This window comes from Enoplosus armatus, chromosome 12 (genome assembly GCF_043641665.1).
Source record: "Enoplosus armatus isolate fEnoArm2 chromosome 12, fEnoArm2.hap1, whole genome shotgun sequence".
Taxonomy (NCBI): domain Eukaryota; kingdom Metazoa; phylum Chordata; class Actinopteri; order Centrarchiformes; family Enoplosidae; genus Enoplosus; species Enoplosus armatus.
Genome location: NC_092191.1, coordinates 5310301 through 5333224, shown reverse-complemented (window position 1 = coordinate 5333224; position 22924 = coordinate 5310301). Strand labels below are relative to the sequence as shown.

The 22924-nt window shown below is 40.9% G+C and overlaps 1 protein-coding gene across 1 annotated transcript in view; it reads right to left on the bottom strand.

The window, feature by feature from the left end:
- Positions 1-19264, bottom strand: part of kcnq5a (potassium voltage-gated channel, KQT-like subfamily, member 5a) — an 84238-nt gene extending 64974 nt beyond the window's left edge. Inside the window, exon 1 of the mRNA XM_070915577.1 lies at positions 18885-19264. Coding sequence (XP_070771678.1) covers positions 18885-19264 — 380 coding nt within the window. The remainder of the gene's footprint in view (positions 1-18884) is intronic.
- Positions 19265-22924: the final 3660 nt, after the last annotated feature.

Sequence of the window (22924 nt, the reverse complement as noted above, 5' to 3'; positions counted from 1 at the left end):
CCTCCCACCCTCCACCCCATCAGTATGGATGTTTTGATCTCCTCCACTCATCTACTTCCAATTAGAGAATGGGATTATGGGCCAGCTGTATTACTGAACAGGGGTGTTTTTGTTTTGCTTTATAGTATTAGGCTCACTGCTTTTCTTAATTATGAATAATAAAAGTGATTCATAATGGAAAAAACATTACAACTTCACAGGCACATAGAAACTGACTCAATCACACACACACACACAGAGGCTGCCAGAGACGCTGACTTAAAAGGACATTTCTTGGCCGGCAATTGTTGTTTTTCAGCAATTATTTCAAGATTGATGGAATAAAAATGTTTTTCTTATTTCTGTTAATGCTTCCCAACACTTTTGTTATTGTTCTACTCTTCAGCCTCTGTGGCACGAGGACAGTGAGAAACCCTTTACCAAAAAAAAAAAAACACAGAGGCACACTTACCTCCCACTGTGTCACAAACACACACACTCACACAGTTTGTCTAAAGGCTGCACTGAGCCTTGTCATCGCATAAAAGAACATCTGGGTCACTGTTGTGGTAACAGTTATGGTGAGACTTCCATCCTCTTCCATATTTTTCCAATGAGCACTCATAAATAAAATGAGCACAAACTCTGAAATGCAGATTGCGTGTTGTCAGTGTGACTTACGTTAACACTGTGTTCCTCCACCACAAACCAGACTATTTGACAATCCCATGAGCTGGACTTTCTATCTTCTTTTGCTCATAATATATAAAAGGTTAGCTTTTTTAGGCAACTTAGAGGAATTTGATTGAGGTTAAGCAAGCTGAGACAACATGGCTATGGTTAGACTTGAGCTGAAGTTTTATTCTGAAGAGTGGAAATCTTTTTGGTAAAGGTTGGAAAATTGGACCTGGAACACCAGATTTAAACCAGATCTGTCCCCCATTCTGACCCTATTTTTTACCCTGTTAACTCATGGTCATGTTCAAACTAGATTTGCTCATCAAATGAATCTAAAAAGTACAACAAATGTATTCCATGTTGTGTGAATGCTTCCATGTTGCACCATCGCCTCCTCATTGCTCCACAGCTCCACCATACAGGCAGGGATCACTGGTTTATAAGTGAATTATGCTGCAGGTGTATATATATATATATATATAAAATAAGACCCGTATGTATGTATATATATATATATATATATACACATATTATATAGATACATTTTATGTGGTGCATGTTTTAATAAAATGTAGAGGAAACATAACAGGGTCTTTAGTTTACCGTATTTTACATGTGATTCTAGACTTAATTGCGTTTTACCATATTTATACCTTAAACACTATCAACCCTGGTTAGTGGATGGCTCCATTTTGGAGGTGATTATTTGTAACACAAACTATGGGTCACGTGACGCTTCTGAGTTTTAGAGAGGATTCGATTAGAAAGTCTTCTCTAATGCTGTTGCTTCACCAAAGGGATGATGTGACGGGATCAAACACACACTACATAACCTGAGGTGGCCCCAGCTGATTTTGAGGTACAGTGAACCCATGAGTCAGTGGGTCTTATTTATCAAACACAATTTTGTGCTTAAACCATGCGAGTTATCAATTTCTTCTTGTTCTTGATGTGCGCATATTTAGAACCACTAATGACCAGGGGTACAAACAAGCAAAATTACAAAATGAGTGCACACCACATCACTTTCTGTCTAACCTCACTCACTCATAATAACTACTTGTATGGCAATGAGTTATGGAAATAGTAAAATACAATACCACCAGTAACAACATGTGTAAAATGAGACTTATGTCCATAGGTTCATTGACCCGTTGCCAAACGCTACAGTATCTTAACCTCGTTGTCTGACATTTATTTGTCTTTATTTTTCTTATTTTCTAGTTTTGTACACAACAATTAACTCCATTCAAAGTGATGTGCTGACCATATTTGGCATTCTGGGGGAGTTTCTGCATGTGCACGGGCAGATGGATCCAGAACAGGTGAGATTCATCATTGTTCATTGCCTGAAGTTGTGCGTAATACCAATTTTCTTGTTCGTACACACAGTTCCTACACACACATTAAGAGGTCTTTCTACGCATGCTTTGATAAATGAGGCCCCAGAAGTGATGACTTGGACCGTCCATATCTCCTCTGGTTGGAGCTGGGCCAGGTCTGGAGCAGGTCTTGTGTTCAGTGCCTGTTCTAATATCTTTAATGTGGCTGAGTCTGCTCTCAATGCACCATTTACCTCAGAAACCCCGGCTGTAAATTATCAGCCGGCCTCACTGAAACATGTCGTCTTACCCTCCTCCGCTCCTCCTTTCTTTACTTAACAAGGTCAGGAGACACAGAGGGGGGGAGAAGATGTTTGTCACTTGGCTGTCGTGGTGGAGAAGCTGCAGTCTCTGTCACGGTTTGCATGTATTTGTATTTATGTGTATGTGTGCGTTTCTGGTTCTGCAAGTATGGAAAATCTATTGTGGTTGGGAGCTAAAGATGAGCTCAGTGTGGGCCAGGAATCTTTGTGTGTCTACTCGAGTGTGAGTGTGCACAGTTCAATATATGTGCAATTCTGTGTGTGTCTTTTTGAAGCAGTGTGACCACCTCTCAGTATTCATGTTTGCATACATGTGCTCATGTGTATTTTTATGCATCCATACATGGTTGCGCTGTGTTGCGTCTCCAAGCGCAATGTTTGCTTTCTCTAACATCCCTGCAGGCCGGGATCCATGACGGCTTTGCTGCATTACATATGAGGACCCTCTACCTGTTAAGCGTGGCTGAATAAACTTTACATACAAAACAGCACCATAAGAGAGGTCTTCATTATACAAAGAGGGCCTGACAATGGAGGGTTTAACACCTGCAGTGAAGAGCCAGTAACTCTAAATTATCTGAGTTTATTAGCCCAGTTTCAGCTCTGTCCCTCTGCTGCTGCTGCTTGATGTTATTTGCTTATGCAGCAATGGTAGTCAAAAGATCATTTGGTTAAATGTTCCTAAATGCTCTAGTTCCAGGTTTAGTTTTATTTAATGCTAAATCTTTTCCTTTAGAAGGCATATTTTGTCTCCTCGCTCTGATCTTTTGAGGCATTAAGGCATTTTTCGGGAAATCTTTCTTGAAATAATACATTGCTATTGTGTACTGGAAAATAAACATTTGATTTGTACCACCAAATGTGTTTTAACTTCTTCCCCACAGTTGGAAACTGGCAGCAGGCCTCACAGAAGAGGATGGAGCCATTTTCCTTTCACTGTCGCCGACCAGTCCATCCTCTACTCCCCCACTGTTGACTACTGTATCCGTTGTTTCACATTTTGTTAAGGCAGTAGTTGGTGTGTACACAGCTTTTTATTTCTCCTGCTGCGTGTGTTGTGTTTTCCTACTGCTTCAGGCAGCTTAAATTGACAGCTTAGAAGGTATAACCCATAAGATTGCAGTTCAGGTTGATTTAACGACACCGGTGGTTACTGGTGGTAAAGCTGAGAATGTGTTAATAATAAAAGTCCCTCTGTTCCGTCTGAAATTACACCTTCCTCTATCACTGGGGGCAGGAAACGCCCTTCAAGCAGCAGATTTGATTTATTTACAATATATACATATTTGTAAAAAAATAAATACAAAACCAAATGCAGGGCAGAGAGAACTATATTAAGCAAGCATGGCTAATTCTGGGTTTTTTCTTTTTAAGCAACAGCGGGAAAATGGATTTTCTCTTTAATATGGTCAAGAAAGGGATTCCGTACTTTATAGAAAGGGACTATTTCTTTGTAGAAAATGAAAACAGCTCACAGAGAGGCCAGAGGATTACTGGGAGATACATATATCTCAAAACCTGATCAAATAAAACCAAAACAACCTGTACATCTGGTCTGATACCACAAGTAGTAAGACAAAAATGTTTTTTCTCTTGTCATTTGGGTGAATCTGCCCTTTAATTGGCTTTGTTAAAGCACCACACGGTTCAGCTTTGTACACAATTGCAGTTCTTCCAAGCAACTGTGCTGCAGCAACAATTCCTTAGAAAATAGGCTCAACAGCTGATATGCATTAGCAGCGCTTATGGTAAGTAACAGAAAACACCTGCACAGACAAATGCAGGATAATTGCTAGACACCTTTCTAATAATGGCATTTGCTTCCTAACCTGCACAGACTGCGGACACAAAGGTCTACATTTCCTGCGAAAAAGGGGAAGTGTCTAATGGAACATCAAAACTGGTGAGTGCATTTATAAATCCATTAGTTTCTAACCCTGGTGTCTGTACTGCAGCGTTACATCTGTTCATATCCAACAAAGCGCTACTATCACACGTAGCGGATTTCGCTGTCGGAAATGGTCTCAACTGTAATGCGTTTTTAATTTCCAGTTTCATCGAGCACGGCTGGTGGTGTCGTGCAAAGTGGTGCCGAACTATCCAAGATAGTCTGTTGTGTGGGAGAGCAAAGGAAACAGAGAGAGAGAGAGAGAGAGAGAGAGAGAGAGAGAGAGAGAGAGAGAGAGAGAGAGAGAGAGAGAGAGAGAGAGAGATTTCCATATATCGGAGCTGGGGAGAGAAGGGCATCATCTTTAGCCTGCGGTCTCCTTATAAACAGCCTCATGCAGAATTGGATGGAGTTGACATTTAGCAAGTGTACAACACAGGCTCACAAATATCCCCCATCTCTGCTCTCACACTAGCCCTCTCTCTCTCTCTCTCTCTCTCTCACCAGACATGAGCCTGAGTGAGTTCATGTGCACTTTTTGTTTTGAGCATGTTTTAATTTGCTTCCTTAATGAAAGGAAATGGGCATTTTGTTCTTTTTATGTTGTTTAATAGTCTTTTTTTTCCCCATTAACAAGACTCCCTTTCTTCCTATCTAAAAAACAGAGTTGAGCAACCTCAATTATAAAGAGGCAGTAATATGTATACAGTCTTTTGTCTTTCTCACAAGTAGTTTAGGTAGAAATTTCTGTGACTGTGAGATTTAGCCATAACCTTGAAGTTGTAATCCTTGAGATTTCCGTCCTGGCTGATCTGCTATCTGGTTTAATACTACAACAAACACTCCTTGAGCGGCTACTTTGTCAGAAATACAACAGGATAGCAGCCTGTGTGTCTGTTTACAGCACAGCCAAACAAACCCACGTTGTTTTAATAAATAAGTCTGTCAATAACTGGCCTTTTTCCACCAAGCCACGAGGAGCTGCAATCTTATTTCATTCAGAGCACAGTGTGAATAGTTTTCCACACAACAGCGGGGCACAGTAACAGGAGTTACCTTGCTGAGGAGTTAGAGGTGTGCAGCCTGTCACCTGCAGCTAAATCCCCAAAATGACATTGCCTTCAACGATCACAGTCAGCGCTAACCACTGTGACAAACATATTGAGTTTCCTGTGCTTGCTCCACAATAAAAGCCCCTCTGTGTTTCACCAGTTGAATATTTTTAAAGATACAGTAACGAAAAACAGCTGAGTGAACAGTAAAGCAGGCTGATACCAAACAGTAACACTGGATCACATGCAGACCTCATTTCCTGTGAATACCTTGTGCATCCAGAGCGGGAATGGCGGACTCCACCACTAACAATGATAACTACTATATAGAAAGATAACTACAGACTGTAAATACATTGAGCGGCTACTGCTGAAAAAAAATGTCGACCATAAACCACCATGATTTCATGAAAATCTTAAAGAATTATAACATTAACCACCAAGTCTTAACCCTAAAATTAAATGTTTTACATTGTTGAAACCAGATTTTTGTCCCCAAATGTCTCCACAATGTGACCACATTGTAACAGACATATGTCACACACACACACACACACACAGATCGGAAACCTCAATCAGACAAAAACAGAAATAACATCTTATTTGCAAACACATGTACATCAACACACCACACACACATCTTTGCACAATATGCTAACCAGTCAGCTGGGTCTATTTTAGTTTAATCAAATGTTAAAAGGCTCTCTCTCCCTCTTTGTTTAACACACACACACACACACACACACACACACACACACACAGTGAGAAGGTGTGATGTTATCCAAACAGCCAGCTGTCTTGTTGTGTCAGGCTGGTTGCTCTGTTGGCTGCAAGCCTGGGAGAAGGCTTACTTAGAGAAAACAGAGACTCACTCTACATTAGACTGACTCCCGTCAATGGACTGGGCCCAACGCCTGCACGCACACACACACACACACACACACACATTCTCTCACACTCTCACACACACACACACACACACACACACATTCACAGGGACATTCTCGCTCCTCTTTCCTCATTCCCTCTCTCACACACACACATAAATAACATGCACACAAACACAGGGGACTTTTCATGCAGTGTAACATGAGTCGCTCGATTCTTGTCCAAGCTCTGGTTGCTAGGGGCAACATGTACTTTGGGGGCAAACTTATTTTTTTGTGGAGTCATGTGGTAGAGATGTCACACACACACACACACACACACACACACACACACAAATTCCAAAGCATGGAGAGCTGAACAGTTTTTATAAATTGTTGAATATTTGCAGAGGAAATCATAAACAGGGGTGACATTTGATCAGCCATGTTGTTACAGAGACATAGCCCACTTGGTAATCACACACACACACACACACACACACACACACACACACACACACACACATATATAAACTTAAAACCTGCTCATCTTCTGCTTCCTAAAATTCACCATCATCATCCGTCAGTGACCTAATTCTTCTCCTTCATTACATCTCCGTCACATTTGCTTCACAGGAACTTCAATGAGTCTCCATCTGATGAAGTCACATGACAGAAAACAGGTCAATCTGTGCCCTCAATCAACCTCTACTGGTACCCAGCAGGAACTGCACCAACGACCAAAGAAGATCTGTACATTTATTTATTTGTTTGTTTTATTGTGCACAGAAAATTCAGGTGTCTCATCATTCATTCGTCTGTCTGTAGTCTGAACATTTCTGTAGTCCTTTGGATAAAACGACATTGTCTTTTCTAGTTGTATACAAAAGACGATTACTATAAATGAAGCAAAGCATGTGGGCTAATTCAGCCAGACTAGAGTGCTGCTTCTCTGCTTCTGCCACATGACGTATTTTACTCACTGCAACAAACTGTACATTCAACACATGTACTTAAGCCACCACTTCCCCGGAGTGGAAATTATTATATACCTTTATATATATACCTTTGTGTATCCTTTTGGGGAGTGACAAAGAGTCTCAGTGCCAAGACTCTGTGCATACTCTGCCCTCCTTACTTAAATCAATTCCATGTGAGTTGGTTGAGTGAAATTGATTTTCGAAATGGTTGGTGAACCAAGCAGTGAGGAAAAACAAACGTAAAATGTGGGCCATGCAATAGTGCAGGCTTGCAAAAGCGTGGGCTCTATTGATTGTCAACATAAATTTATCTCAACCACAAAGGAGCTGTGTATAGGAAGAGGCAGACACATTATCACAGGATAACTGAGCTTTGACACAATTGAGGTGTCACTTTGAGCTTTTGGCACAGTGAAATCAAACGTATTGCCCTTTGAAACGAGGCAAAAGTAAACGCTGTGGCGTCTCGGGCGTGATGCAGTTGTTTTGAGGTGTACTTCAGCACCTGTTTAGAGCTCATTCAGTGTCCATTTAAGGATGCTGGAGTGCAGCAATGTGATGCATCATCCTCTCAAGTTTAATGAAGATCCGACAGTCTAACAAACAAATGAGGGACCCCCTTGATCTCAAAGCAAGGGACAATAGAGAATCTCCACTCAGTAAACAAAGACAAACAGATGATGGACAGAAACTCATGCTCCTCAGGGGAACACTGTCCAAGAAAGACACGTTCTGGTCCCTGATAGCTTTTAATAAAAAATGAAACAAACGTAGCTTGTCTCAGTCGGTTTCATTAAACTCCTGCACATATGCCCAGGACTCTTCACTCAGAGCACTTCAAAGGGCAGCCACGATCTGACGCCTCCACAACAAAAGAGAGCTATCTTTAAAAGGCCAATAAAGGAACATTGATTCACAACAGATTCGGCAACACAGAGAGTCAAAATGTTGCGGGAACTGTCACTTGACTCCGTTTTGTTCATTAACGGCTTTAAAAGCATCTTCTTTATATATGTCAAATGTCCAATGCAACACCAGAATAAACCAGCTCAGTACAGACGGTCTGATGTATGAGCGGACAGATTGTTCAAGTCTGACTTCTGCCTTCAGAGGGAAGCTCTTGCTGTTTCTACCTCTATCGGAGGAATTGTAATGAGTTCACACTATAAGCAAAGCCAACTCACACAACTCACGCCTACCCATCAGCTCCATATTAGCAAGACGGAGAGATGAAATGAAAAGGAAAAATTAGGAATATAATGTACCAACTTTATTTTGTACAATGTTATGTTGTCTTGTTATGTGCTATCTTTCTTCTCAACCATGAGGGGTGCGGGGGTGGATTTCCTATAGTTTTTTAATTAAAAAAAACAAACTATAGCTGATATTTGTATTGATTTCTTATTAGCGCTTGTTCTTTACTGTAGAACTATTGGGTCCGGCCCTGTTCCCAAACTCTCCTCCTTCCATCTCTTCTTCTCTGATATTTCTCAGGCAGGTTGATTATTGATGCCGGGCTGGTTACTTTATTGTCCAGCCAGGAACACACTACATTGGTCTAATTTGCATAAAAGCCCTTGTATGTATGTCTATTTTGATGCCTGAGGCTTTGGCAAGGATGGCTGCCCTCCTTTAGATTTCTGAGATTGAATGTCATAAATATTAAAATGGCTTGTTATTCCCAGCTGTGAAATGATATTCTATTTCTGTCAAAATGTCACTGAATTTACTGTTTCACAATATGATCAAAACATCAGTGTAGACATGTCTTTTACAAATCCTATTGTGATCAGTTTGGCAGCGATAAGATCTCAATATGAACATGAACTGTGGTGCCGTTACATGCAGATTCGTTATTTGTATTAATTTAACCTCAACTAATATTGGCCTCTCTGGCAGCATGGTGACAGGTCCCAGTTGTGTTGCTGCATTTTTAATGTACACAAGGTTGTCCTATTCCGAAGGCTCCTCCAAATGTGGCCTTCTTTTGCAGGAATTTGGGGGACAGAACTGGTGTACTTTCCTGCCCCGAATATCCCACATCCAAGATCCAAGTCCAAAACCTAAAACATATTCGATTAACAATTATATAAAAACAGAAAAAAACAGAAAATTCTCAAATTTAAGGAACCTGGAACCACTGAGGCTTTGGCAGTTTGCTTGATTAATGACTTGTTAATGTCTCGTCTTATGTGTGTGAACGTATTAAGGAGAGTGACTTTGGGGCCATTAAACAAGATGGCAGACTGTCAGCAGTACGGAGTAATATCACTATTTGGAAAGCACACTACCCTTCTCTTTATAATCTCACATCACCATCCTTCACATCCTCTCACCCAACCCCTCTTCCCCTCTATGCCTCCATCTCCTGCAACTCTCAGCACTTCTCCAATTCCAATTACTCGACTGGCATGCATGACAAATGACGTTCCCCAATCCTTCCAAAAAAGAAAAACATGTCAAATGAAGTAAACACCTGTTCATACAGGATTCTGTCTCAGTCTGTCAGTGTGGGTGAGCTGCTGCTGTTCTGCCTGAGTCAGTGTGTCACCTGGGAAAAATGTGTGTGACTAACCAAGATAAATTATTCACAATATGTGTTGGGCTGAGCTGGCTTGTATGTATTTTTTGCTATGATATGTCTATGTGTGTGTGTTCATAAAGACGCCTGACACACACACACACACACACACACACAACCTACTGAAATATTCACACTCTCACCCCAGGTGGTTAAGCTATACCGTTATGTGCAGCTCATAATTCTTGCGATATCTGAGGATTTCTCAGGGGCCACAGAGCAAAGAGTGACTCAGAGGAATGCATGGAGAGCTGTGTGTGTGTACGTGTATATATACACAGCAGTTGTGTGAAGTAACCAACTGCATTTACTCAAGTACTCTACTTAAGTATAATTCTACAGTTTGTTGTCTTATTAATGCTATATTCCACCATATTTCAGGAGGGCAATATTGTACTTTTTCTCTGCTATAGTTGTTATACGTTACATTAAAGAAATTGTTTGAGGAAATACTCCAATTTTCTTTCTTTCCGAGAGGTAGATGAGAAGATGGATACCACTCTCATGTGTTAGAGGCGTATGGAGCTAATGTCAGGCGGTGGTTAGCTTAGCTTAGCATAAAGACAGAAAGCAGGGGGAAACAGCTAGCCTGGCTTTCTCTAAAAGTTCAAACATCTGCGTACCAACACCTTTAAAGCTCACATATGAACAGCCCTTCTTTTACTTTTGGGGTTTTAAGCAGAAGGTGTCAGCAAAGCTACCACAGGATTTACAAGCTTTTAGTTAAAAAACGTTAAAAGCCTTTCATAGCTAACCACTTTCTAATCCTTCACTGAGGTCTTTCTATTACTCAAATGTATGTATTGAGTGTATCTGTACGTTTTTCATGTGACACAAACATGCGCAGGCAGCGAAAACAAACGTCCGTCCAGGGACAATAGAATATCTATTATTGTTAAACAGAATTTACAGAGCGTCTGATTCTTAATAGGGAAAGTGAGCTGGGTTTAGACTGTCAAGAGGTTATTCGTCTACCATGTCTCATTAATCCGTATTCAAATAGTTCAGGGAAAACTACAATTTCTGGTTTTACTGGGCGTGAAATGCTGTAACTATTTATTGATTCACAATGGCCAAGCGCAGTGACTTCAGGGAGTCACTGTGAGGTTGTCAGTCAAACAGCAGAGACGCTGCACAAAAGTACTAGGTGGATGGATTAAGTGTTGTTCGTGCCGACATGTGAGAGCAACACGCTGCTGAAAACCAATCGCACTTGTTTTGATACTCTTTTGAAACAGCAGATGCACATAGTTGTTTTCTACTCCCCTCAACTGTGTTAAAATACTTTAAACTGAATGGAAGAAAAGTTGGCATGGTCCACAACTTCCCAATTTTCTATGAAATAACTTTTAACAAGCTACCTGGCAGAAAAATGATGGATGCCATATTTGTGAACCAGGTACTTTTACAACTTTTACTACTTTACGTACGCAACCGAGCCAATGTGCGTATGTGTAAAGTAAGTGCAAATGTGTATTTGTGTGTGTTAATAAGTGTGGGTGTGTACATGGGATTCAGTGAGTGTGTGCTTTTGAGGTAAGTTCTCGTTTAGACAGCTGACAGGGTAACGCCTGAGGTGTATGCGGCGGGGCGAGGGAGACTGGTATGACACGAACCCAGCAGCGGTGCACTCTGTGTGGGCAGGAGGACAGACGAGCTCAGCCTGTCTCCATCCATCAGCGCTGCAGTCTGCTCAGCAAACTGGCACCTCCGTTGATGTACGAGAGGGCTACCGGATGACTAACAAGCAGACACACATTGATGCTGACACTTACACACACACGCATATACACACACACACACACACACACACACACACACACACACACACACACACGTAGCAACAGATACGTTGTCTAACCCTGCATACTAATACAGTCATACTAATAGTAGGAAAACCTGTGCAAACCTGTGGTTATGTGTGTGTTGTAACAGTGCTGAACACACACAATTTTTAAGTCTGACAACCACAAATACACACAGGTATGCACACACACATATATACACACACACACACACACACATTATATATACACATACATACACAGTCAAAACCACTTGCACTTGCTTTTGCTCTCATACACACACACACACACACACACACACACACGCAAGTATATGCTCTAAAAGAAAACGCAATCTCTTGCTCAGTCTTGCTCTCTCAAACCATTCGACACACACACACACACACACACACACACACACACACACACACACACACACACACACACACACACACACACACACACACACACACACACACACCTACAACCTACAACCTACACAGTTCCTGTGTGACCTGCTCGAATGTCACAGTATATTTGTCACTGCAGTCCCTCCCGATCTTGCGCCTTCTCACCAGTGAGCTCTGACTGATGTAGGCGACTGGTTCTCTGGTGAAACCGACATCCAAGCTGATCTGATCGTACATCAAATCTCTCCAATCTGACGCAGGCTAATTATCTCCTTTTCTTTTTTTTTTACACATTTGCAAGTGTACTTAACGCAGGAAGACTGAGGAGTATATGCAGTGGGTGTAATGAAACCAAATGTTCATGGGGATCTTTGCATGAGCATTGCTGGTGCACTGGAAATAACTGAGACACTGAGGGTTAAAACTGCAAATATAGTTTAGTCTAACTTCAGGAGCGTCCACTGTGCATTAGGAGGGATGCACTGATTCACGCATTAATCATCGGGAGGAAAATCAGGAGGTACTATTTGCTGTGTTGTTGGGAAATTGTTCTTTAAAAGTTTGACGTTTGATGTTTGGCAGCTGAATCTGAAATACTGAATATTGGAGTGTCCTTGAATGCAACTTAAAAAGACTTTCAAAACTGTCCTTGGTCTCAACTGCATTACCACATCATGATAACGCAACTAAAAAAGGTCGACTCTGATGGATCACCTCTACCAGTAGAAAGTGCAGCATGCTTTAGGGTCTAACTCCTAAATATGTGCTTTGACCTTGCGAGGAAGAGAAAAATGTTTAATACGTAAACATTCTGGTGTTGACATGATCTCGACTAAGTGAACTTCTATTTCTTATATATCTGTCATTGCGTGTTTGCATATCTTGCACACAGAGCTGCCTGTGAAATATTTCTGTCTGGATATGACGACTCTAAGTGCCTTTTTCCTTCATTTCAAATCAGGGCAGACAACCAGATGTTGCCTTTCCTCCAGAACACATGGAATACACAAACTTTTATTATTCTGCATGTGTGTTTTCCTGCACAGAGTATTTTGAATTCATCTCCCCTTTCACTCTGTCTTTTTAATAGTTTTCATCTTCTCTTGCTCCCTCTGCATCCATCCTTCCATGTTGCCCTGGATGACACACACACACACACACTATCTTTAATAGGGTACCCACTCTGTCCCTATTCAGGCAAACACCGGAACATATCACGACAGTATTTATATACAGACAGACAGACACACACACACACACACACACAAACACACACATCACTCTTTTTATTCATCCTATCTAAAGGGTCCTTAGCATTTTCCATTGGGTGCTAGCCAACATCCTCCCCTCTACCTGGAAGTATCTCTGAACCTAAACACAGAGACTCTTTTATGTGCCCAGGTGTCTCAAATGTCACCATGTTCTCAGGAAACAAAGTGCAGTCTCTTCAAGATGCCTTTGATGTTTCAGTGCATTTTTCTTTTTTTTTCTCGTTAGGGGGGGATCAATGCACCTACAGTTTGAATAATCTCTGGGTGCAACAGCCTTTTCTTGTATTTCAGGTTTCAAAACCGCAATCAGTGTAATCAAAGTTGTTAGTGTGGTGAGACATGCGTTTTCACAAGACAACAGAAATATACTCCATACAACTTATTGACCAATCAAACCACCATATCAACTCATCAGTCGCCACACTGATGTAATTTATATATATATATATAACATACAACTCCCTCACCACCACTGAAGGGTCAAACAAAACTGCTATGGCTGGTTTGAACTGGTAGAGCAACAATACCACGAGAAAAAACCTTATCTTATGAATAATAATAATAATAAGGCCATGAGATGACCAGTGATTCATAAAACATCCTGGACAGTCTGTGGTATGTAGATGTTGAAATATAGCCAGAATAACGCCAAAGGAGAGTCTGTCGGTTCCAGAAACTGTAACGACATGTGGTTTGCTCAAACCCAGCTAAAAGACGTCCAATAAACCAAATACAACAATGAAAACCTGGTTTGGACCAAAGAAAACCAAATGAATATTTTCTAACTGTCATAAAGTCAGCTAAAGTAAAAGCCGGCCAGCCTACTGCTCGGAGGTTATGTAATGACATCAGAAACTGCTGATATCAACCCTCCATCAAGCTCCTAGAAAGACAGCAAACAAACTGACCCCCAACATGTTGAATCTGGGTTAGTAACTGTAATTAAATGAACGTGTAACGTGTTATTGAGCACATAAATGAAAAGAATGATTGTCAGTGGTTTGTGGTGCCACAGCACCGTCAGGCTACTTCCACCTCTGCTATTGACAGAGAGCAGTTATTATTCACACAACCACAAGAGGACACTTGTCAGGAAAACTAAACATAGGTCGTTTAAAGCATTTGTTAAGGACAGCCTGTCCTGCAATACCGAATCCTCATCAATGTGAATGCTACGTGGCCGTTCAAATAGAAATAAAGTGTCATTGCCTTTAAAAGAGCCATCTGTAGCGGATGATAGTTAATGCATCACAGACTCTGCGCAAATCTGTGTGGTTAAAACTGGACTGAGGTTGATCATTAAAACAAGGTGCGTATCAGCCTCGTGGCAAATTATCAGGCTGGGTTGATGTGCTACCTGTCGATAGACCAGAACGGCCCTGGGATCAATGGCTGACGTACTTAAACCGTGTGACTGAATCAATCTCTCTCTCCCTCCCTCACACACACACACACACACTCACACACACACACTTCTGTAACTCATTCTCAGACACAAAAGCAAACATGTGGATACATAAACTCGAGCAGACAACAAAGTGTGTGTTGAATACACACACTCTTACTCACTTACAAACATATACACACATCAGTGCATGGACGAGTGTCATATACTGTCTTCACACTTAACAGCAGATAAAAAAAAAACTGGGTGAAACATCACTCTCATACACAGATAAACACATGCGCACAGAAAGGAATCATCTTCTGAGTATAGCACATAATGCAGACTGTGGCTGGAACCCATTTCAGCAAATGTGATTAGCCCAACACACGCCATCTGATTAGGAGATTGAATCTTAATGCCAGCAGTGTTTCAGAGCACTATTTGGCAAGAAGCAAGCCCAGATGCTTATCAGTGTCTTGATTCATACTGCAGCCCATCAGCAGACATCAGCAGCACATCAGGAATTCCTGTAGAGTATACAGAGTAGTATACATACTGTATTTAGATTTCAAATCTTTCTACACACAGACACACACACACACACACACACACACACTATCAGGCTATTTTCTGACACATTTGCACAGCATGTATCCACACACACACACAGCAGCATCTGTTTCAACATAACAGCTTACTAATTAAACGATCAAAGGGAACTTTTCTTTTATAAATCATGTACTTTCTTTTGTGTGTATGAATGTGTTTGTGTGTAGCACATGTGTGTAGCCATGTGACTGCGTGTATGGGTATGTTTGTATGTACAGTACGTTTTTTCAGGGGTGCATATACAGTATGTGTGCATGTGCATACAAGTACCGTTAGTGTATAAGCTTGTGTGTGTGTGTAAATCTACTGCACATACATGTGTCTAATGAATTTTTTTCTGTCTTTTTGCATGTTTGTGTATTTAGTTCTGCGTTTTTGTCTGCATTTATATCTATATGTGCAAGTGTGTAAGCAACTGTACACACATGTGTGTGTATTTGTGTTAACCACTCCCTGCCACCTAGCATTAACACACATCACAGTGACTGATGGGGAGTGACCACTAAAGAAATCCATTCACTCAAATGTCATCTGACACACTGAAGTAACTATAAATGAATACAGAACATGATGATCACTGGAGCAGCTAATATAATAGCACTAAGGAGACATTGCAATGGGATGCCGCATTGACTGACTAGCTTTCATTTGCAATCTGGATGGATCAAAACTGTCCACATTAAAAGTTATTGCACAAGAGATGTGACTCACCAATATGCCACTCATATCTAAACTTAAAGGTTTTACTACAGCCTTACATGAAAATGATTTAATGAATTCAGCTGAATCTATTAAACATCAGTGACTAAAGTTTCATATGTGAGTTGCCAAAAGGTTTCAAAGGTTTCTTGGTGCGACAGCAAACAGCAACAAGTTAATGACTTTAGACAAACTCCACAAATGAGAAAAGATCTATAAGCTCACTGGCACCAGAAATGACTGTGGCAACTAAAGAATCAACAGATACTCAGATGGGTGCTACATGAATGTAATAAAAAAAAATCAATCAGAGCACAGATGAGAGCTTTGTGAAGCAATAATTTACATATTAACACTGAATGCAATGATTCCCTTTAATGTGATATGCTTAGTATTATTATTCCCACTGAGGAGCGACACCCAGCTCTTTGCAGCGATTGACCGTTTTCAGCTCATTGTTTTCTATTGAAGCCTTCGAGCTAAAAATGTACAAGATCACTAATAAGGAGTACTTGGACACTATCACGGCAGTCCAAAGTCCAGACACTGAAATAGTACCTTGGCCAAATAGTGTTTGCTGTTTATTTTACAGATAAACAGCCTTAACACATAAGACATACACAAGAACACGCGAAAAGTGAAGTGTCCAAGACCACAAACGACAGAACAATTAGAAAATCACTGGAAAGTATGCAAACGTAAGTGCAACATACTTCTGTGATCAGCAACGCATTCTGTGCTCATATAAAAGTACCTCCATTATCTGTAAATTACCAAATCAAAGTGTCTTAACCATTCTAATCACGATGCCGCACATTCACTGTTGAAATATTGTGTCTAACAATGTCTCCACTGGATTGTTCTGATGTGGTGAAGTCCATCCAAAAGACAAAACCAGCTTTGTTAGAGAATGAAAAAATAAATAAATAAACCTCTCCTCCTGCATTCATTGCTGCATGGGAGTTAAACTAATTCTAGTGTTGCATTTATTATTAGTGACACTGGATCTGGGATATCATATCTAATTGATTAACTTTAGTGGCATAACCGGTATAAAGTCAAGATAATTCAATACATGAATGCTAAACTATGGTAGTATATATATATATATATATATATATATATAAAAGACAGATGCACATCTAGATTTCTAGATTTTCGGCATCAAAGCGCAAAAAAAACAGACTCACGCTTTCTGTCAATTTGCCCTAAAATCTGAGATTATTTTCCTAATCTCACTAAGATTTCTTTATCTCACTTAAAGAGTTTGTGTAAGGCTGAGGTTGTGAGCAGATGTAGCGACTTAACCCCTGCGACCTCAGCTGTCCCGCCTGAGCAAATAAAATGTCAACATCCGGCTTTACGGCCCCTCCTCTGACAGCTCCACTTCCTCCTTCTCACAGCGCTCCTCGTCCAACGAGACTGTTGGAACGGGAAGGGATGTGGTGTTTCATCACTTCAACCATGCTGCGGTTGGTGGGCGTGCTGGTCTATGTGTGCGACAGAGATACGAATGCATAGATTCATGCATGTGTTGTATATGTACTGTGTATGCACAGATAGATATGTAGACAGAGAGAAAAAAAGACAAAGTGTGTCTTCTGCTGGAATAACAACAGCTGTGGTGATGCAACGTCATGCTCCTCCATGAAACACCAACTCCCTGGGTAATAATCTGCCACATGTTCATGTAAATAAATGTAATTATAAAAAACAAAGACACTAAACACTCTGAGTCCAACAGCTTTTTCCTCTGAAATATCCTCAGCCGCACAGAGGATGCTGATTTTGACATTGCCATGTGCTTCAAATAAACAGAAAAAGAAGCAGTTAACATGAGTATCGCCTGCTTCCACAGCTGAGCGTACACTGAAAAGAGCACCACTTACAGAAACACCAAACTTAATCTGTTCTTCTTAAACTGTTGTGGATTAATATAGTTTACAGTAAGCGTGTGTGTCATGTTGACAAGCATCCTTGGGACACAAACAGCATCAGGTAACAGAACAACAAATCCTATTAGTTTAGACAGACACCGACCAGGAAAGCTCAGCCTGAATGTTAGCAATAATCTGCAAATTGGTTAATTGAAACTGCATGAGGGAAGAGGAAACTGTATGTTGTTGGGAGTTTTTTTTTTCTCCAAAAGGAGAATTAAAATAGGAAATGTTGGCCATGAAGGAGCTATTTCACACCAGAAAAACCAAGCTGTGGTCAGCTGAAGGCTGTTTTGAATTTAAGAGTGTCCCTCCAGGACTTTTTCCCAGACCCACTCTCTGTCCAAACCAGTGATGAAAGACTCAAAAACAGGCACAGGAGCAGCAGTTAATATTACATTCACCGTCTTCAGTTGACAGCTTGCTGACCTTCTCTGAGAGCCCCAAATCTGTTGGAGCTCCCTGTGTTACGTATAGATTAGGAAGAGATTGAGCCTAATATAGTACTTTGTCCAACGTATTGACCCTGCAGTTTCTGCAATTAGATGCGCATTGTACATGTCAAAATACCTTCACATACCAACACACACCTGCAGCCCACATTGGTGTTCTGTTCTGTGTCTCCTGTGTTTTCTGCACACACAACAGGTGATCTCATTCAAAAGAAGTCATGTACTGACAAACTGTGATGCAGCAATAAATCAATCAACAGGTGAATGAAATCGGGTCAATGTGCATATCTGTGCATGTGTGTGTTCATGTATGCATGGAGGGTGGAGGGAGGTGGAACTGCATATGCGAGAGAGGAGAAGAAATGAAGCATGGAAACAACATCTCCATACAACTTGCAGTTTGATATGGTGTGTGTGCACTATGACCCCAGCTGGTCATTATCATCAGGTGAACTAACTCAAATCTGTTATTTATAAAAAGCAGTGGCATGTCCTCACTTCATCCATGCTTATATAAACTATTCATTATTTTTAATACTTGCTGTCCTTTAAATTCAGCCTTCAAAAGGCGGGAAACTGTTGTTCAATTGAAAAGAATAAACAGAAAAAGATTTTAAGTGGCTTGTAGGCTACTGTAAAACTCTTTGAATGAAGAGAAGTACTCACACAAAAGCGTGGTAGACGAAAGCCCATTCCCTCGGTCTCTCCAGCACGTTGTAGAGGTAATTCTGGAGCCGCCGGTACCGCGCGTTCCTGCGGCCGCTCTGCGCGCTGTAGGTCAGCGGCTTCCCCAGCAGGCTGAGCCGGGCGCCCTGCTTCCTCTCCGCTCCCAACGCACCTGCCGCGGCGGGAGACAGGAGACCGTCCCCGACTCGCACCGCGTTATTCATCGTCCTCCGCCCAGACTCCACATCTTTCAGTGCGTAGTCCTGCACCCGGCGTCCCGCTGAGGTCTTCAGCCAGAGTCCGGTGCCGCTGCTCTCGTCGCCGGTGTGACTTCTCGGCATCGCATCACCAGCGCAGGGCGCTGGGAGACCGGCAGACATTCACATGTAGCCAAGTGCTCTTTCGCCAGCGGGTGTTTGGCTACTTTGACTTTCACTATAAACTAAATAAAACAAAGAAAGTGGGTGAAGAGTTAAATATCTAATCTGCTCTCACCGTGTCATCCTGTGGCCGGTTGGACAGATTCACAGTCGGGTTTGGACACTTTGGCCATCTGCGCAAGGCTGGAGAAGAGTTGGGTTATGAAGGAGTGGATCCATCGAGACATTTGGCGGGCGGGGGGAGGGCTCTCCCACCCTCCCACACACTCTCTTTCTTCCCCAACTCACTCGCCTTCTTGCTTCTTTCTGTCAAAGTGTGTGGAGGCAGCCGGTGCTGCCCCAGAGCCTGGTCCTCTTTTACGCACCGGACAGAGAAGAGCGCGGCGACACAATCAGAACCGCTGCTTCAGTAGGCCTATATATAGTAGATCTCGACAGTTGAGGCTCTATTTAATAATAAATCTTAATTGAATAAACGTCAAAAGACACCAATGCACCGATGACGCACGTTTTACGCAGGCTTGGAAATCGCGAGCCTGACTGTTTGGATCGGTTTATTTAAAAAGAAATATCAAGAAGCTACATTAACCTGCCACCCATACAAATCTGCTTTAAAACCCTCCTACACAGAAATAAAGTCTCTTCTTTTGCGTGTGAAGTCTGACTTTGGGGGGGGGGGGGGGGGGGGGGCTTGAAAATGTTTACCTAATAAATGTACCTGTAACTAAAACTGCATCACTAAATTAGCAGAAGATCGAACAGCACTTCGGGATTATGTTCATATTCAGAGAAACAGACTTTGCAATGAGCGGCTTCGGCAGCAGCAGAGACGGTGACGGTGGTCTGCTCGGTCTCAAACTATCTCCGCCCGGAACCGAACACGCTGTCTGATTACGCTGTTAACAGCTGCGTCACTCTCTTCCTATTGACCGACCACGTGACCCGTGGAGAGCATAGCCGACCTGCTTTTTACTTTTTTCTGTAGGTCTGGTTATGTCTTTCCAACCTCTTATACAAGTTAATATCCCGCTGCCCAATTGACACAAATAAATAAGTTTTAATGCCCATGTTTTTCAACCATACAGACAGAGGCATGGCAGCAGTGTTCTCCATAGCTCAGTGATGATGTTCTGATTAGGTTCCGTTCAGTCCTTCTAACCAACACTGAATGATTCACTGAAGAACCGAACATTAGAAACTGCTGTTATTCCCGTTGTTTCCGTTTCGTTGCAGTCCTCAACTGAAAGTGTTTTTTTTTTGGAGAGTTTTTATTTTTGGATTTGAACTTTCCCCACTTTGATTTCATCCACCCAAAGCTCGTGATGATGTCAGCAATATGACGCCATCACGCGCATCACGGCCCTAATAGCCTATTAGAACTAATGAAAAGTTTAACGAGGAGACGTTAAGGGTTTTTTCCTGTTGTGATCAAACCTTGACCTCTAGCGGTCAAACATCGGTATTACAGGGGTAACCCATCAGTCAACAATTGGTTTTGAATATCTGGATTCATCATCTTGTGTTGAACTTTTATTTCTTAAATAGGCCTAGTCCATATTGTATTAGGACTATATTATTATAAGACTCTATAGGGTTACCTTGGCGTGGACTTTTCTACAGTTTTCAGAGACAATATCCAGCATTTCCATGCATATTGATTGTTTTCTGCCTTCAGCTTCAGCTTTATACTGAGGCTAATAAAAACGTTTCTAAAAAAAAAAATCTCAAAATGCCCTTTTGGCACTGTACTGTACCAGTTTGTGGATTACTTTACACAAATGTCTGTCTAAGACAGTTGTGCATAACATGTAGGATTGTAAGGCTAGTCTATCCAGGTAACACGGTTAATTATTGTATTTTATCAGTTATTATGATTGTATATGATTCTTACAAATTATGCTTTAAATAATAATAATGATAATGGGCTATAGTTTAGAGCATATTTGTATATGAAATAAATGGCTCCTTGCACATTTGTGTACAATCTGCAATGCTGCATCCATTTGCAGCCTATTGTATGTCATTCTTAAACTATATTATAACGTTTGCTAATATAAACAAGGCAACAGTGCCACCAAGTGATGACATTAGAGAACAGCAACACATATTGGATTAAGATTTAAAACAATAAGAAATAAAGAAACTTAGAAAAGAGAGAGAAATAACAGAAGAAAATAGATAGGATACATACATTAACTGATGAATTTAAATAGGCGGGTTGGTAAATCTAGATAAATATGTGATAAGTATTATACATTTCAACTCCACTGACAGCTTTTTTGTTTAAGGAGGGTGAGATAGTGGCTATAACATGTTCAATTTACTTAAAAAAAAAATACAGCAAACAAAGTTTTTTGTTAGTACATTTAAATTTGTGAAAGTGAAGCGTTTCCATTACAAACTGGGTCTAGTTTGGCCTCTACTAAAAGAGGACAAACGCGACTTCCGGTAATTCCAGATTGGTTTTATTTACATGTTGTGTGTTAGCTTGCTTGCTAACGTTAAGCCACGGCTACGCATACTTTCAGGAGTCACAGTAAATTCCTCTAAATTGTAGGGCTGCCTGCTTTTAAACCCACGTCTGGTTTTCTGTTTCAACGCGTGTTAAATACAACACATGTGCCGTGTGGATGTGCAGCCGTTGTTTAAAGGCACTTTGACAGATCTGGGTTGAGTAAGTAGCTAGCTTAAAGTAATGTAACACGTTACTTTTGCTGCCGAAGGTAACTGATTACATTTTAAGGAATTTGCCCAACAGAACCAATCAAACTGGTTGACAATGGCACACCATAAACAGTAACTTTAATATTTGAATGTCAAAATAATACATTTTACAAGCTACAGACACGTTTGACGCATTTGAAAGAGGAACATACTCACTTTGCTACATGAATGTTAGCACGCTAACATTAAGCAACAAGCGTTAGCTAGCTAATTTAAGCTAACGTTAATGGCTTGGCTAATTTAGCAACTCAGACAAACCAGACAATAGCCTTTTTAAACATTTATTTTTTTTATGACTATTAACGCTAGCTAACTTTACCTCAATATTAATAGCACTAGTCTCCACTTCTGACCTTATATCAACTCAACACAGAGTTGGTTAGTTTCGTAAAGTACCAGTTGCATCTCCTTCACATTAGTTAGCTAGCTAGCTAGCTCAGGAGAAAAGTCTATTAAACAAGAGTTACCCAGGCTAAATGTATGTTTTATGTTCTCTGTAAACCACATCAGCTAACGTGACAATTCTAGTTTTTTTTATGATAGTCTTCCTTTAATCTATTTATTTCGAGTTTTTTTGTTATTTTTGAAATTGTCCATCGGCTAATTTATAAATCCACCATCAGTCAGTTACTAGCCAACCACACAGCCTACGTTTGCTTTATTTTATGCCATCACTCACCAACAAAAAACTCAAATACTAAAAGAACCACTAAATAAAGAGATAACTGGTGATGGTTCTTTGAAGAACATCCTTTTAAAGAACCATTGTTTTTCTGTGAGTAGAGATGTATCTCACCTTTGGTGGACCCTGAATTGAATCCTGCATGTTTACACATAATCATCTGTAACATTTCAACATTTTTGCTTTATTTTTACCCTGTTGTCTGCTGTTTGTTGTAATTATGAGTTGTGCCTTTTTATTATGATAGTGATCGT